Source organism: Argentina silus, assembly GCF_951799395.1.
Source record: "Argentina silus genome assembly, chromosome: 1".
Taxonomy (NCBI): domain Eukaryota; kingdom Metazoa; phylum Chordata; class Actinopteri; order Argentiniformes; family Argentinidae; genus Argentina; species Argentina silus.
In genome coordinates, this window is record NC_139655.1 from 30131074 (window position 1) to 30148615 (window position 17542).

The 17542-nt window shown below is 50.9% G+C and overlaps 1 protein-coding gene across 1 annotated transcript in view; it reads left to right on the forward strand.

Annotated features, from left to right (window-relative positions):
- Positions 1-17542, forward strand: part of atp8a2 (ATPase phospholipid transporting 8A2) — a gene marked incomplete at its 5' end in the record, with an annotated part of 40565 nt that overhangs the window by 20069 nt on the left and 2954 nt on the right. The window contains 11 exons of the mRNA XM_083682756.1: positions 5619-5791; positions 7555-7738; positions 8122-8232; positions 9713-9787; positions 10541-10663; positions 11266-11344; positions 11447-11508; positions 11949-12005; positions 13432-13539; positions 15183-15271; positions 15478-15582. Of these exons, the coding sequence (XP_083538882.1) occupies positions 5619-5791; positions 7555-7738; positions 8122-8232; positions 9713-9787; positions 10541-10663; positions 11266-11344; positions 11447-11508; positions 11949-12005; positions 13432-13539; positions 15183-15271; positions 15478-15582 (1166 nt within the window). The remainder of the gene's footprint in view (positions 1-5618; positions 5792-7554; positions 7739-8121; positions 8233-9712; positions 9788-10540; positions 10664-11265; positions 11345-11446; positions 11509-11948; positions 12006-13431; positions 13540-15182; positions 15272-15477; positions 15583-17542) is intronic.

Sequence of the window (17542 nt, forward strand, 5' to 3'; positions counted from 1 at the left end):
CTCACCCCTCTCCTCCTCCTCTCTCACCCCTCTCCTCCTGCTCTCTCACCCCTCTCCTCCTGCTCTCTCACCCCTCTCCTCCTCCTCTCTCACCCCTCTCCTCCTGCTCTCTTTCTCCTCTCCTCCTGCTCTCTCAACCCTCTCCTCCTGCTCTCTCACCCCTCTCCTCCTGCTCTCTCACCCCTCTCCTCCTGCTCCCTCTCTCCTCTCCTCCTGCCTTCCTTCCTCCCCCCCGGTCTGTTTGTTTTGTTTTTGGGAGGTGAGTCTCATCTCTGTTGATCTTGCGGTCGGTAGTCTGGCGGATGTCTTCCCCCTCTCCTCCTCCCCCTCTCCTCCTCCCCCCTTTCCATGTCTCCTTCACGCTGCTACCTATACATCTGTCAGCACTCTCTCTATGCACAGGAAGAGACCGGAGAGTGTGTGTGTGTGTGTGTGTGTGTGTGTGTGTGTGTGTGTAGTATGTTTGTGAGTAAGACGGTTTATGTTTATTATGTTATATGTGAGATCGACAATCTGGATGTTGAGAGAGAGGGAAAAGGGAGAGAGGAATGAGAGAGAGAGATTGAGAGGGATAGAGAGAGCCATCTGAGGGTGATGAGTTGGGGGGGCGGGGGGGGGTGTAACGCGATCTCCTTTTGGCGTTCCCTGTCGTCAAAACAAACTTTGTGAGCAATGCCTCCTGGGTAAACATGGCCGCTTGTGACTGACGCTGTGACAGGCTCCATCTGTCACCTTCATATCAGATACCACGCATGCAGACACACACACACACACACACACACACACACACACACATACTCACACGTGTCTCTCTCTCTCTCACTTTCTTTCTCGCTCTCTCTTTCTCTCTCTCTCTCTCACACACACACACGCACACACACGCACACACACACACATCCAGTCTTTACAGTAAAGGTGGTGGCGTGTACAGCCAGATCAACGTGATAGTCTCGGATATACATTTCATCAATCTTACCCACAACCCCCCTGGCTGCTGTCACGACGCCCGCATTACAAGTCTTACACAAACATCCTCACCATGCTGCTCATTAATCATCTCTCTCTCTCTCTCTCTCTCTGATACACACACACACACACACACACATTCTTTAATACAGACACTAGCTACACACATGTTCTCTGTCACTTACAATTTATTGTCACATTTTAGACCAGACTTCCCTCTCTATGTCTAGGTGTGTGTGTTGTGTCTGATTTTTGCACGTGTCTGTGTAGATCAGTGTGTGTGTGTGTGTGTGTGTGTGTGTGTGTGTGTGTGTGTGTGTGTCTGTCTGGCTCTGTCAGTGGAGGATGTGGGTGTTTGTTTGTACAGATGCTCAGGCTGATAATTAAACGCTGTATTAAATCTCACTGGTGACAGAATCTGCACTTCAGTTATGAGCATGCCTTTCTCCTCCCCCTCCCCCCTTTCTCACATGCTCATCCCCCTCTCCTCCCCCCTATACTAACCCCTCCTCCCTCTGGACATTCCCTTTATACTGTCACTATTCTCACACACCCCCCCCCCGACATCCTACCTAGTGCGTGCGTGCGTGCGTGCGTGCGTGCGTGTGTGTGTGTGTTTCTGTCTGTGACCCAGCTTTCTTTGTATGGAGGGGTTACACCACTGTAACTCTAACCCCTCTATGAATGGAGAAGGTGACCTGGAATATATCACACTATTTGTGTGTGTGTGTGTGTGTGTGTGTGTGTGTGTGTGTGTGTGTGTGTGTGTGTGTGTGTGTGTGTGTGTGTGTGTGTGTGTGTGTGATGAGAGAAGGTGACCTGTGATATGTCACACCAACTGAACTCTCCCCTGCATTTCCAGCTCCAAATATAAACCTGATAAGATTCCATACACAAGGGCCTGAGAACAAGGTTTACAAAGTGTGTGTTTGTGTGTATGTGTATGTGTATGTGTGCGTGTGCGCGCGCGCGTGTGTGCATATGTCAGCCTGTTCCCAGCTCAGATGTCTATGAAAAATAACATTTAGTTTGGAACTAAGAATGCCTGCTACTGAGATCTGTCACTTGGTGACATAGAAAAATGTCCAATCTTTGATAAGACCAATATTTGTCTGTGAGAAAGAACAAAGTTAATTCAAGCAATGCCTGTTTGTCTGCTTTAATGTGCATAACAGCCAACTCTTTGTGTGACGCGATCAATGTGACACGATCAGTAGAGGTGTTATTTCAGTATATTTCAACCACACTATGGCCACATACAGTTTGGCTACTGGCTATCTGGTTTAGCTCTCTTAGCTGTCTATATGTCCTGAGCTTTAGGCTTCATTTTGAGTCAGACTGAATGGCTGTTAATGGCAGAGTTAGCCTGAATGGCTGTTACTGGCAGAGTTAGCCTGAATGGCTGTTATTGGCAGAGTTAGCCTGAATGGCTGTTACTGGCAGAGTTAGCCTGAATGGCTGTTAATGGCAGAGTTAGCCTGAATGGCTGTTAATGGCAGAGTTAGCCTGAATGGCTGTTACTGGCAGAGTTAGCCTGAATGGCTGTTAATGGCAGAGTTAGCCTGAATGGCTGTTAATAGCAGCGTTAGCCTGAATGGCTGTTAATGGCAGGGTTAGCCTGAATGGCTGTTAATAGCAGCGTTAGCCTGCTGTTAGCTAGCTACTGTAGACTAGCCCATAGCTGCTGTAACAAGTAGCTGTGGCTAATTAGCACCTCTGTGCTACGTCATTAGACTGTTTGCTACCAGTGGGCAGTGGGTTTATAAGGGTGTGTGTGTGTGTGTTTGTGTGTGTGTGTGTGTGTGTACACCACAGCGTGTCAGTTATTGCTTGGGTAGTGTAATCTTGATATATATAATATCTCATTGTATGGTGATATTCTTCATCATATTGTAACAGCCCTCCTAAACCACTTCACACACACCCAACTGTGCTTCTATAAGATGGAACTGATTATCTGTATCCTTTCACAAAGCATAGAATTGTGTTTGATACGAAAATGGTGATATTGTCGATACATTGGTGATCACTTCCTCACTAATCCTCTTCTCAAAACGATGGTCAATGTTGTCTTTTGTCTAGTGTGCCTTGCACACTCTCTCTCTCTCCCTCTCTCTCTCCCTCTCTCTCTCTCTCTCTCTCTCTCTCACACACACACACACACACCCACACACACACATAGTGACATAGTGTTTTTCAGAACCTTTACAACCTGTAATCTCCTTTAATCCTTTCATTCTGTTTGTGTTTTCCTTTGCCCTTTTTGGGAGAAGGTAAATGCAAACAGGAATTCCGCAATACAAAGAAAAACACACAGCCTGAGACTGAGAAAACAAAAGCAGGGAATTTTGGAAGAGGAGGGACAGTACTCTCTTGGAGTGGACACGCGTGTGTGTGTGTGTGTGTGTGTGTGTGTGTGTGTGTGTGTGTGTGTGTGTGCGTGTGTGCGTGCGTGTAATCTCGCCATCACACTGGTCAGTTGACAGAGGGGTCATCTCAGTGCAAGTCACAGGAGCAGGTTAAAGTTTGCAGCAGACCAGGAATAACCTACACAGTGTGTTTGACTGGCACCAGAGTTGTGTGTGTGTGTGTGTGTGTCAGTTTATGTTTCAATACTGTATTCCAATGCCTGTGTTTCTAATTATGTTTATACATATGGTATGTTTGTTAGTTTGGTTTGAAATGTGTATGTCTATATGTATGTATGTGTATGTTAGTTTGGGTGAGTTTGGCATCGTCCTATATTTGTGTTTATGATGCTTGTATGTCGATAGCACATCTGACTGTATTTCTAGATACTAGACATTATAAAGTGTTTGTGTTATAGATTGAATTTGTGTGTGTGTATATATATGACTATACTGTAGTGTGTGTGGGTGTGTGTGTATTACTATACTGTGTGTGTGTGTATATATATATATATGACTATACTGTGTGTGTGTATATATATATGACTATATTATGTGTGTGTGTGTGTGTGTGTATCCTCTAAGTGTGTGTGGCCTGTCTCGTGGCATGTTGCGTGCCTGCTCCTCCACATGTTCCTCATTAGACTCTATGGGAATGGGATGTTTGTTTTCTCTATTAGTCTCTGTTCCTTTATTATCAACAGCTCCATCAGAACTGCCCCAAACTACTGCCCCGTAAACAAACCCACTCACTCTCTGTCAGACACACAGGCACACACATGCGTGCAGGCACACGCGCACGCTACACACACACGCACACATACTGTACACACACGCACACATACTGTACACACATACACATGTACTGTACACACACACACACACACACACACACACACACACACACAACCAAACCCATTCACCCACTTTCTGACAGGCACACACCAAACACAGTGGATTCTATCCACCAGTGTGTTCCTACAGTCCAGTATTATGGATGAGTGATGCTCTGTATGTGCTTGGCTATCAGTGTAGGAATGAATGATGATGTGTGTGTGAATGACTGAGTGATGTGTCGGAATATCAGGTTATGAATCTCTGATTGTGTGTATGTGAATGACGGTGTGTGTATGTATGAATATTAGTGTATGAGTGTGCGCCTGTGTGCCTGCGTGTGTATGTGTGTGAAGTCTAGTGTATGAGAGTGTGGGTGTGTGTGTGAAGTCGAGTGTACAATATGAGTGTGGGTGTGTGTGTGTGTGTGTGTGTGTGTGTGTGTGTGTGTGTGTGTGTGTGTGTGTGTGTGTGACAGTTGGAGTATCAGAGTTCAGGTTGTGTTTGTCTCTGTGTATTGAAGTGAATATTGCCCCAAGCTGCAACTGCAACCTCACTGAGACACAGATCACTTTCTCACCCCATCCCTCCTTCAGGCCCTCTCACAATATTATGGCTCTGGCTCCTTCTGTTCCCCTCTCTTCCCCCTTCTTTCTGCCCAATCTTCCCATTTTCTTTCCCTTTCTCTCACTCACTCACTCTCTCTCTCTGTGTGCTTGTGTGTGTGTGTGTGTTGGTAACTGTGTGCGTGTGCATGTGTGGGGCTAGAGGCTGACTCAGGGGTAGGGGGTGATGTGGAACAGATGTGTGTATGATAGTGACAGCGTGTTAGCAGCCCCAGTGGCACCACTTAAAACATCTCCTCTGACTTCCTCGAACATTACACTCTCCTACTGCCTCACCATGGGGTGTGTGTGTGTGTGTGTGTGTGTGTGTGTGTGTGTGTGTGTGTGTGTGTGTGTGTGTGTGTGTGTGTGTGTGTGTGTGTGTGTGTGTGTGTGTGTGTGTGTGTGTGTATTGGTGATGTGTGTGGAAGGAAAGAAGTGTGGTTTAATGATGTAGTTTAGGTTTTCACACAAATCTCCTGACATCAATGCATGATTCCTGGAACGTTTGAGCTGTGTCCTAATTTACGACCTGTGAGTGTGAGTGTGTGTGTTAGTGTGTGTTGGTAACTCCCTGTGTGTGTGTGTGTGTGTTAGTGTGTGTTAGTGTGTGTTGGTAACTCCCTGTGTGTGTGTGTGTGTGTGTGTGTGTGTGTGTTGGTAACTCCCTGTGTGTGTGTGTGTGTGTTAGTGTGTGTTGGTAACTCCCTGTGTGTGTGTGTGTGTGTGTGTGTGTGTATGTGTTGGTAACTCTGTGTGTGTGTGTGTGTGTGTGTGTAACTCCCTGTGTGTGTCCCCTACGTAGGCGACGCGTGCCACCCTGACAGATCACTGTACATCGCTGGGCGACTCTCTGGGGAAGGAGAACGAACTGGCTCTGATCATCGACGGCCAGACGCTCAAATACGCCCTCTCCTTCGAACTCCGCCAGGCCTTCCTCGACCTCGCCCTCTCCTGCAAGGCCGTCATCTGCTGCAGGTAGGACACACACACACACACACACACACACACACACACCCACACACACACTGTGTGTGTAGTATATGATGTTAAAGGTTGCAGGTTGCCCAGGGTTAGGATATAAATGGAGATGATAAAGGCTTGGAGTGCAGCAGAGAGGAGGTAATGAAATACAGTGCTCTGCATGGAAATGTCAAAGTCATGACTCACTTACTGCTAGAATGGACACATGCACGCGCACACACACACACACACACACACACACACACACACTTCATTTAATTAATACAAAGCATACTCAGGTCCTTGTACAGTATTTACGTTCCCTTTTTTAGTCATGTTTCCACCTCAAACCAAACTGTTTCCACCAGCTTGTGTGTGTGCGTGTGTGCGTGTGTGCGTGTGTGTGTGTGTGTGTGTGTGTGTGTGTGTGTGTGTGTCAGGAGGGGAGTAATTGACTCTCTCTTGCATAAAGGCCATATCCGGACTCAGGTCTCCAAGGCCTTGCAAAATGCCTCCAGCCCCCCCCCCCCCCCCCCCCCCCCCCCCCGTCCTAGTTCCCCCCTAGCCCTCCTCCGCCCCGCTCGTGGCAGAGGTGACTGTGATGCTCTCCGCCTGCTGGGGCTGTGTGTGTGTGCATGTGCGTGTGTGTGTTTATAAGGGGTGGTGAGACCGGGGAAACTTCCATGCTTGGGTTCCCAACTCCTGTTTGTTTAAACCGCCACTTTAAAGTCCCTCATTTTCTGCTCAGTTCCACCATGAAGAACATTTAGCACCTTTCATCTTCCCAGCGCTGTTATTCCTAGTTACCTTTAAGTAGCCTATAGCCTAGTGTCTGAGAGAGAGAGGAACACACACACACACACACACACACACACACACTCACACACTCACACTCACTCTCTTCAGTAAACAGAGGCTCATCCCGTCTCTCAACATTGGGTACAGACGCCAAGTCTGTCTCTGAGGGTTTCCCCTCAGAAATATCCTGTGTGTGTGTGTGTGTTGTGTGATGATGAATACTAAGCGGACCACCCAGCTTTGTGGTTTCAGCTTGACAGTCCATCTTTATGACCCATGGGTTTCTTGCCTGACACAGGTGTGCGTGTGTGTGTGTGCGCACGTGCGTGCGTGTGCGCGCGTGTGTGTTTGGCTTGTGGAGGTTTTTCATCGTCCCATACCCAGGTCTGTTTTCTTTTTACCCCAGGGGTGCTGGTCCCTTATCAGGCTTGAAATCACTGTGTGTCCCTGGTCTGACTACTCCTACTGATGAACTACAGGCCCTGCTGACACAAACACACACACCTGAGGGAATTCTCCCATAGTCCGTCTCCCCTGTCTTCCTCATCTCCTCATTGTTAGCGGAGACAGAACCGGTTTGAGGGAGAGAGAGAGAGAGAGGCTCAGGGGAGCAGGTTAAGAGGGTGTGCCACTGGGACTGCTCCTCTCCCCTGACTGCTGACACACAAACCAAACGGCGGCCATTTTGGCTCCTATGAGCACAACAGTGAACCCTCGTTTTCTGTCACCCCGATGAAGGAAAAACACTCAAACATATCTCTTTTCTTCCCCTCCCTCCCACTCTCTATTTTCATCTCTTTTTTTGCATTTTGTTGTTTTTGTTGACGTTTCGTCACTTACCTGGTCACTCTCACTCTGTTGTCCTTTGATGTCACCCAGGATTTCACACAAATCTCCTGACATCAATGCATGATATGGCTTCTCTTTCCTCTCTCTCCCTCTGTGTGTGTGTGTGTGTGTGTGTGTGTGTGTGTGTGTAGAGTTTCTCCTCTCCAGAAGTCGGAGATCGTGGACATGGTGAAGAGGCATGTGAAGGCCATCACCCTGGCCATTGGAGACGGTGCCAACGACGTGGGCATGATCCAGACCGCCCATGTGGGCGTGGGCATCAGTGGCAACGAGGGCATGCAGGCCACCAACTCCTCCGATTACTCCATCGCGCAGGTATGACACACACACACATACATATACAGTGGAATGTGGAAGGGCATAACATGCACACACACACACATATACGTGCATACACACACACACACAGCAGAGTTTGGCCTAGAACTTGTTTGTAAGCTGGTAGCACTCCTGTGTTAATGGCTTGCATGTGTTCTTGTGGGCAGAGCAGGCAGAGAGGAGAGGAGAGGACAGGAGGGGGGAGTTGTGTTAGAACTCCAGGAATCTCTCTCTCTCTCTCTCTCTCTGTTTATCTCCATGTATCTGTCGCTCGCCCCCGGGTGTCTACTACTGCTTATCTCTGTATCTCTGAATGGCTGATACTGCTGCATTGAATGTGTGTGTGTGCCAGTAAAGACCATTTCTCTCTCTCTCTCTAGTTTTCCTATCTGGAGAAGTTGTTGCTGGTTCACGGGGCGTGGAGTTACAACAGAGTGACTAAGTGCATCCTCTACTGCTTCTATAAGAACGTGGTCCTCTACATCATAGAGGTGAGAGACTCTCTGTCCTCCTCTCCCTCCTCCCCCCTCTGTCCTCCTCACCCCCTCTCCTCCTCCCCCCTCTGTCCTCCTCACCCCCTCATCCCCTCTCCTCCTCCCCCCTCTGTCCTCCTCACCCCCCTCACCCCCTCTCCTCCTCCCCCCTCTGTCCTCCTCACCCCCTCTCCTCCCCCCCCCCTCTGTCCTCCTCACTCCCTCTCCTCCTCACTCCTCTCTCCTCCTCCCCCCTCTGTCCTCCTCCCCCCTCTCCTCCTCACCCCCCCCCCCCCCCCCCCAGAGCAGGCTAGGGGAGGAGAAGGAGAAGCAGGAGAATGACTACCTCACTTCACCTCCTTTAGACCTAACTCTGCCTCTCCCTCTCTCTCTCTAAAAGACACACACACACACACACACACACACACACATACACACTAACAGAGACATTTTGCAGCTGTTTGTTGAAGAGGTTGACAGTGATGGATGAGGTGCCCCACTGGTGTCTGCTTTCTGTCTCACATACACACACACATACCCCTACACTGTACTACACACACACACACACACACACACACACTGTACTACACCTACACACACACTCCACCCACACACACTGTTCTACACACACACACACACACACACACACACACACTCTACTGACACACTCACAGAAGTAGTGTGTTTAGATCCACAGTGATTGGACCTTGGCTTGGGGGTCAGGGACTATATGTTCTGTTTGTGTGTGTGTGTGTGTGTGTGTGGGATGGTTTAGGGGCGCTTTGTAAGCCCTGACCCCCCCCCCCCCCCGTCATGAGAGGCATATGTCAGCTGTGCCCCTCCTCCCAACCTTTCTGTCGTCCATTAAGGATGCCAGCAGGTGCAGACCCCCATGGGACCCCCAGTCTCTGCCCTACTGTCCCACTCACTCTACTGCACTGTGTGTGTGTGTGTGTGTGTGTGTGTGCGCGTGCGCGTGCGTGCATGTGCGTCCATCTATGATTATCTCACATGATTGGCTCCCTGTAGAGCACTGTGGGTCAAAGGTTACAGACTGTCTCTTTCCACAGAGTGGAAACTCTGTGTGTGTGTGTGAGGGAGAGAGTGAGTGAGTGAGTGAGGCTGACCTCACCCTAAGGCCCTCTGCTCTACCGTATGCTCCAGGAATGCACAACCACACACACACACACACACACAGGTCCCTAACATGATCCAACTATCTGCCCCTGATCAGCGTGTGTCTCCCCAACCACAGGCCCAGGGTCAGATTGACACTTGAAACTCTTGATGGACAACAGTTCAGCATTGGACAGTCAGAACTGATCCCAGAGCAGTGCTTAAGTGCAGCTGCTGCTCCGTGAACCAGTCCGATGTCTGACTTGGCCGTCTCTCCTCTCTTTTTATCACTATCTCTCTGTCACTATCTGTCCCTAAAGCTGCTTTGTCGTCCGTCCATTGTTTCACTCATCCGTTTTCATCCCTCTCTTTTGTGCCCCAGCTCTGGTTTGCCTTTGTGAATGGCTTCTCTGGACAGATCCTGTTTGAACGCTGGTGCATTGGCCTCTACAATGTGGTGAGTGGCCCCATTATCCTCTTTCTCTTTCTCTTTCTCTCTCTCTCTCTCACACACACACACGCTCTCTCTTTGTATATCTCACACACATTCTCTCTCACTTTCTCTCCTCCTACTACTTCTCTCTCTCTCTCCCTCTCTCTCTCTCTCTTTTCCATCACTTCTCCATTTCCCCCTCTCTCTTTTTCTCTCTCCCTCCCCCCTCTCTCTTTTTCTCTCTCTCCCTCCCCTCTTTCTCTCTCTCTCTCTCTCTCCCTCTCCCCCCCCTCTTCTCCCCCCCCCCCTCTCTCTTTCTCCCTCCTTCTCTCTCTACTCTGAGTGAACTGTAGGGTCTTATCCCTGGTCGATCTGCATGCCAGAGCAGTGTGTTTGGGCTCCAACAGTGTCTGCTGTGTACTTTTACGTTTCAGTGCAAATGTATACAAGCCTCCAGCACTCTATTTTGGGGAAATGGATGGAATTCCTTTGAGTTGTGTCTCTCTGATTTGTTGCTTTGATTGTGTAACCGTGAAAACACACAACAAAGTCAGTGCCTGAAAAGTGTGTGTGTGCGTGTCTCTGTGTGTGTCTCTGTGTGTGTCTCTGTGTGTGTCTCTGTGTGTGTCTCTGTGTGTGTCTCTGTGTGTGTCTCTGTGTGTGTCTCTGTGTGTGTCTCTGTGTGTGTCTCTGTGTGTGTCTCCGTGTGTGTCTCCGTGTGTGTCTCCGTGTGTGTCTCTGTGTCTGTGTCTGTGTGTGTGTGTGTGTGTGTGTCAGATCTTCACAGCGCTGCCTCCCTTCACTCTGGGGATCGTTGACCGGCCCTGCAGTCAGCAGAACATGCTCCGCTTCCCTCAGCTGTACCGCATCACGCAGAACGCAGAGGGCTTCAACACCAAGGTACACACACACACACACACACACACACACACACACCCTTTACACTTAACATTGCAATCGTCATTCATTGACAAATGCATCGTTTACAGTATGCAGGCTTGAAAATAAATCCACGATTGTCGCTCGACGCTCTGTGTTCGACGGGGCATGTCTGGGGGTCGGTGACTCTGTGATGGATGAGTGATGCCTGGTGTTTGTTTGGAACTCCGGCGAGTAAACAAGGTGGCAAGGTGACCCGGCCGTTCCCATGGCAACACTAATGAGATTCAGAGGGCGAGAAGAAGGAAGTCATTCATTTCAAGGGGGAGACCTGGTGTAGGCGTGCGTGCGTGCGTGCGTGCGTGCGTGCGTGCGTGCGTGCGTGCGTGTGTGTGTGTGTGTGTGTGTGTGTGTGTGTGTGTGTGTGTGTGTGTGTGTGTGGGTGCTGGAAGAGGGCCGTTGGTTGGTGGTGATGGGGAGGACACAGTGGTAGTTGTGTTACTGCAGGAAAACACTGTTTTTGTGTGTAGGGGCCCTGTGTGTTTTGGCATTGATTTATACTGACTTGCTTTCCGCCCTTTTCTCTCTCTCTCCTTCTCTCTCTCTCTCTCCCCCCCTTTCAGGTGTTTTGGGGCCACTGTATAAACGCTCTGATCCATTCCATCATTCTCTTCTGGTTTCCACTCAAAGTGTTGGAGCATGGTGAGTACTGGAGCTCAAATTAGCACACACCCCTGTTCTGATCATACTCTCAGTGCATATTCTTTAGACAGCGTGTGTGTGTGTGTGTGTGTGTGTCCTCAGACTCTCCCTTCAGTAACGGCCATGGCACTGACTACCTGTTCGTAGGGAACATTGTCTACACGGTAAGCACAGTCCTCTCTTGCCGTGTGTGTGTGTGTGTCTGTTTCTGCGAGTGTGTGTATGCTGTAGAATCTCACCATAAAACCAGTAATGAAGAGCCCTCATGGGATTGTCCCTCCATCCACTCCCCCTTTCACTCCCTTCAGCACTCTGTTCCTTGTATTTAGCGTGTGTGTGTGTGTGTGTGTGTGTGTGTGTGTGTGTGTGTGTGTGTGTGTGTGTGTCTTTAGACTGCTGAGTGTTTTAACAGGCATTGTTGAGTTTACATTCTATCATTATAGATTCATTATCTCCAGAGTTGATTGTGAACTAACCCTGTCTCTCTCTCTCTCTCTGTGTTTCTCTCTCCCTCTCCCTCTCTCTCTTTGTTTCTGACTCCCCTTTCACCCCATCTCTCTCCACCCCCCTGTCCCTCAATCTCTCTCTCTCTCTCTCTCTGCAGTATGTCGTAGTAACAGTATGTTTGAAGGCTGGTATGGAGACCACTGCCTGGACCAAGGTAGTGATGCTGTCTCTTTTACCTCCATAACACACACACACACACACACACACACACACCCTGTTCTTACACACGTCCCCTCCACACACACACACACACACACACACACACAACCACATCACCACCCACCATACACTTACACTTACATGCCACTCTCTCACACACACACACACACACACACACACACACACACACACACACTTCCATCTCCATGCCCCAGACACACGCCACCATCCCTCTACACTGTTCCCAATAGCTGCTGTGTGTTTTGGGGACATACAGTACCCTGGGAGTGGGGGGGTTAGTGGAGTGTGAGAGGGGGGAGTGGGGGGGTTAGTGGAGGGTGAGAGGGGGGAGTGGGGGGGTTAGTGGAGTGTGAGAGTGGGGAGTGGGGGGGTTAGTGGAGGGTGAGAGTGGGGGAGTGGGGGGGTTAGTGGAGGGTGAGAGGGGGGAGTGGGGGGGTTAGTGGAGGGTGAGAGTGGGGAGTGGGGGGGTTAGTGGCGGGTGAGAGTGGGGAGTGGGGGGGTTAGGAATGGGGGGGTTAGTGGAAGGTGAGAGTGGGGAGTGGGGGGGTTAGTGGAGGGTGAGAGGAGGGAGTGGGGGGGTTAGTGGAGGGTGAGAGTGGGGAGTGGGGGGGTTAGTGGAGGGTGAGAGTGGGGGAGTGGGGGGGTTAGTGGAGGGTGAGAGTGGGGGGAGTGGGGGGGTTAGTGTAGGGTGAGAGAGGGGGGAGTCGGGGGGTTAGTGTAGGGTGAGTGGGGGGGTGAGAGGGGGGAGTGGGGGGGTTAGTGGAGGGTGAGAGTGGGGGAGTGGGGGGGTTAGTGGAGGGTGAGAGTGGGGGAGTGGGGGGGTGAGAGGAGGGAGTGGGGGGGTTAGTGGAGGGTGAGAGTGGGGGAGTGGGGGGGTTAGTGGAGGGTGAGAGTGGGGCGTTGACACCCCCCGTCCCTTCAGCTGTCCACACAGCAGCCCCCGGTAATGAAGCGGGGTCCCACTGGAATTCACACAGTGTCCTCTTACACAGGCTCAGAGGAAGAGAGGGAGAGATGAGAGGAGGAGGGGAGAGGAGGAGGAGGAGGTGGGGAGGGGAGAGGAGGAGGGGAGGGGAGAGGAGGAGGAGGTGGGGAGGGGAGACAGGGACTCTCAGGGACAAGGTTGTCTATATTGATAGTCTGTCTGTGCGTACTGTAACTAACTATGTGACCTCGCTCCCTCGCCCTTTCATCCTCTCCATATTTCCTCCCTTCTTTCTCTTCCTCTCTCCCCTCTTCCTCTCTCCCCCCCTAACCCCCCCCCCCCTCTCTCTTTCTCTCTCCCCCCTCTCTCTCTCTCTCTCTCTCTCTCTCTCTCTTTGTCTTTTGTCTCTCTCCCCCTCTCTTTCTCTCTCTCTCTCCCTCTTTCTCCCTCCTTTCTCTCCCCCTCTCCCCTGTAGTTCTCTCATCTGGCTGTGTGGGGCAGTATGGTGCTCTGGATGCTCTTCTTCGCCGTCTACTCCGCCATCTGGCCGTCCATCCCCATCGCGCCTGACATGCTGGGCCAGGCAAGTGCTCCCCGAACCTCTCCCCCATGGCATGTGTCACTTCAATATAGCGCCCCTGCCCCCCTCCCCCCCTCCTTCTGCCCCCCTCCCCGGCGCCTGGCCGCTTCACCTTCTGGGTGTTCCATGTCAGCACTGCTGGAGGGAGATTTATGCCCCGCCATCCCCGCTCTCCAGGCTCCCTGCACCTGCCGCGCTGTCACCCGAGACCCAGGCTTTTACGGCCTGCTCTGGAAGTGTTGACTCAAGCCGGTGTGCTGGGCTGGGATGGGCATGGGGTGGAGGGAGGATGGGTGGGTGGGGGTGATAGGGAGGTGTAGGGGGAACCCCTGAAACCCATGTTGGGATTTTTTGGGGGGAGGGGGTTGGGAACGGTGGTACCCCACTGTGCGGATGGAGACTGGGAGACTGGGTGTGTGTGTCGGGGGGGGGGTGGGGAAGAGGTTTGGGGCTCTTCAGCCCCCTTCGGCCCATTAATTCAATTTGTGTCAGAAATCAGGAATGTGCTCAAATAACTTTGCAGCTGCTCAGTCCAACTGGGGAATGGAGAGGAACCCCCCCCCCCTGCCCCATCCCTTCATCGGCCCCCTTAAACAACCCCATAACCCCTCTCCCCCTATCTATCTATCTATCTATCTATCTATCTATCTATCTATCTATCTATCTGACCATAGGGGATAAATAGTAAGACTGTGCTCCACCCAGACTGCTGTATGTTTATGTGTATAATAATTGTGTGTGGGGGGGTGTGAGTGTGAGTGTGAGTGTGAGTGTGGGTGTGCACTATGTACATGTATTTCTGTGGATGTTTGTCCGAGACTGATAATCTGTATGTGTAGGTATGTTTTTGTGTAATCTAATTGTTTGTGTTATGGATGTTTTGTCAGAGACGGACAGTCTGTGTGTGTGTGTGTGTGTGTGTGTGTGTGTGTGTGTGTGTGTGTGTGTGTGTGTGTGTGTGTGTGTGTGTGTGTGTGTGTGTGTGTGTGTGTGTGTGTGTGTGTGTGTGTGTGTGTGTGTGTGTGTGTGTGTGTGTGTGTGTGTGTGTGTGTGTGTGTGTGTGTGTGTGTGTGCGCCTGCCTGCACGCGCGCGCGTGTGTTGCAGACAGGGAATGTGTGTGTAGTCTGAGTGTCTCTGTCTGGGTGTGTTTCCAGCTGTCACAGCAGGCCATGTTTCCTAATGGTTTTGTGATTCAGTCCGGAGATTTCCCTGGAGAATGTCAGCTGTGCTGGACCAAACTATCTCTCTATCTCTTAGAACCGGGGTGGAAGGAAGGGGGGGACACACAACTTCTACATGAATGTGTGTGAGAAGAAGAGAAGAGGAGAAGAAGAAGAGATGGAGTGGCGATATTCTATATCTATATTATATAGAGTTGTAAATAAGAGAGAGAGAAATAGAGTGAAGGAGTGATAGACAGACAGAGGGGGCGGGGGGGGAGAATCAGTCTGAGACAGTCACTTATTGGATGATTAACCCCTGGAGACATGCTGAGGGGAAGGTCAAAGGTCAACGAGTCTGACTGCAGCTGGACCAGAGAGAGAGAGAGAGGCTCCTTTGGTTACTCAATGATGCATTTCTGTCTTATCAATACCGTTGCAGGAGAGTTGTGTTAACTGTGTGTGTGTGTGTGTGTGTGTTGCAGGCTGGCAGGGTGATGCAGTGCTGGCACTTCTGGCTGGGTCTGATCCTGGTCCCTGCTGCCTGTTTACTCAAAGACTTTGCCTGGAACGCGTGAGTAACACACATGTAGCACACACGTATCGTATAATACACACACACACACACACACACGTCCACATGTATCATAACGTATGTGAACCACCAACCCAAACACACACAGCACGCACTCAATCATGCATGCGTGGACTTGCTGAAAACACTGCAACCAGCACGTAAAACACTATCCTTTTCTGTTTCTGTGTGTTTGTGTGTTGTAGGGGGCGTCGCACTGTGAAGAAGTCTCTTTTGGAGGAGGTGCAGGAGTTAGAGGCGAGGGCCGTGGACCCGGGGGCCGCCGTCCTACGTGATGCCAGCGGGCGCAGGTGAGTCACAAAGCTTCGTGGGGGGGTGGCGGACCCAGGATTTCCATATTCATGTCATATTCATGTCATAGGCATGTCCCATCTACATGTATGTATGTTCCATGGTTGACATCGTCACGTATGACGTATTCACATCATACTCATATCATATCGTGGCCCATGTCTCAGGTCATAGTGAAGTGTTTTGGTTGTTGTTTTGATGTATGTACCTTTTTCTATAAGGTGTGTTGTATAAGGGAGAAGGACAGTGATGTAACTATGGCATTCTAACCCCCCGGTTAAACCCCGGTTGAACCGTTTGCAGGGCCGAAGCCAAAGGTGAGGTCCCTTGACCCAGAGCTCAGGGCACAGACACACACACACAGGTAGCACCTGCCTGGGTTTGACCTGTCTGTGTGCACTATGACCTCCGGCTTCTGACCTGTGTGCCCCTCTCTGCAAGACTTTGGAGTGACCCCCCCCCCCCCCCCCCCCCTTTCACCCTCACCGCATCCCCCTCTCACTCACCCAACTTTTGCCCTCATCCTCATCTCATATGCCACCTATCTCTCTCTCTCTCTCTCTGTCTCCTATCCCCCCCACCATCCCCTCTCTTTCTCTGTTTCTCTCTCTCTCTCAGATGGTGGAACATTTTGAACTGCTGTAAGAACCTGGTGTGTTTACTGGGTGTTGTGTACCTCCTGTGACTGTGCAGTAGAGAGAGTAACCCTGCGTGTGTGTACTAGTTTACAGTGTGTTTGGAGACAATGCTAGATAGGGTTCAGACCTTGGAAAATGTGAGTTATTAGATAGTAGTGATGGAGTTGAAGGGTGGAGGTTGAGTCCTCTGAGGGGGTGTAGAGTGTGTTTAGAGTGTGTGCTGGACGTCGATGGAGTCCTGTGTCTGGATGTTGGATCGGGTTTGGAGGGTGGCGGTGGTGGTTGTCAGACACTGAGACAGGCAGCTTACAGCACGGCGCGGGGCGGGGCGCAGCCTTGGATAGAGCTGGAGAGTTGGGGTGCTGAGGGACAGGGAGTGGGGAAGCAGGGCGTTGTTGTTGGATAAGGGGGCGCACACACACACACACACAGTCCCTCTTGGCCCCAGGGTGAAGGGCTTGTCCTGGGCTGACCCCCCCCCCCCCTTCAGCCCTCGTTAACACGCACGTGCACGTACACACAAACACACACACACCTACCTTCACCCCCCCCCCCCCCCCCCCTCCCAGTTCCAGAGAGAAACAGAGGAGAGACGCACACATCTGTGTTTGTATTTGATAGGGCCGTGGGTCGGGGATGAGGATCTGGCTTTAAAGGAAATGAGGTAGGACAGAAGACTCTCTGGGGATGCATGGGAGCGTGGTGTGTCCTTGGACCGTTTTAGAGAGTTTCACCCCCTCTGCGAGAGAGAGAGAGAGAGAGAGAGGCACACTACAGGAGGTGACAGTCATAAGACTACAGATGTGCCTCTCCTTAGTTATCTATCTCTCCGTTCCGTGGTTCATTCACTCCCCTTGTCATCCGTTTAGCAGGCCTCATTTTCTTTGGCCAAAGATATAGGGTTGCAAAAAAACAAAAACTGTTCTTCAAACGTTATGTATGCCAAACATAATGGTTTTAGAGAGGCTCCCAGTGGTAACTTAACAACTCGATCCCAACTGCTGACTGGGAACCGTAAACCTTGGGAAGGCTGGCTACAGTCCACGCTCTCTGTGGATCGGATCAGCGCCCCTGTGCGGAGGCCGGGGTAGACCCTGCTCATGTGATTTAAGGCCTCATTGGCTGCCTGATCTAGGAAGTAACCTTCTGTATCCCTCTAAGGAATCACCAGATTATTCCTGGGAAGCTTCCTGTTGTTGTTGGAATGTTTGGATTCTGTTGTCAACTGGAAGGTTTTTTTGGGGGGACCAGGGAGCCAAGTGTAGCTATCGGAGAAGAGGAGGAGGGGGGAGAGGAGGAGGATGGGGGTGGGGGTGGGATG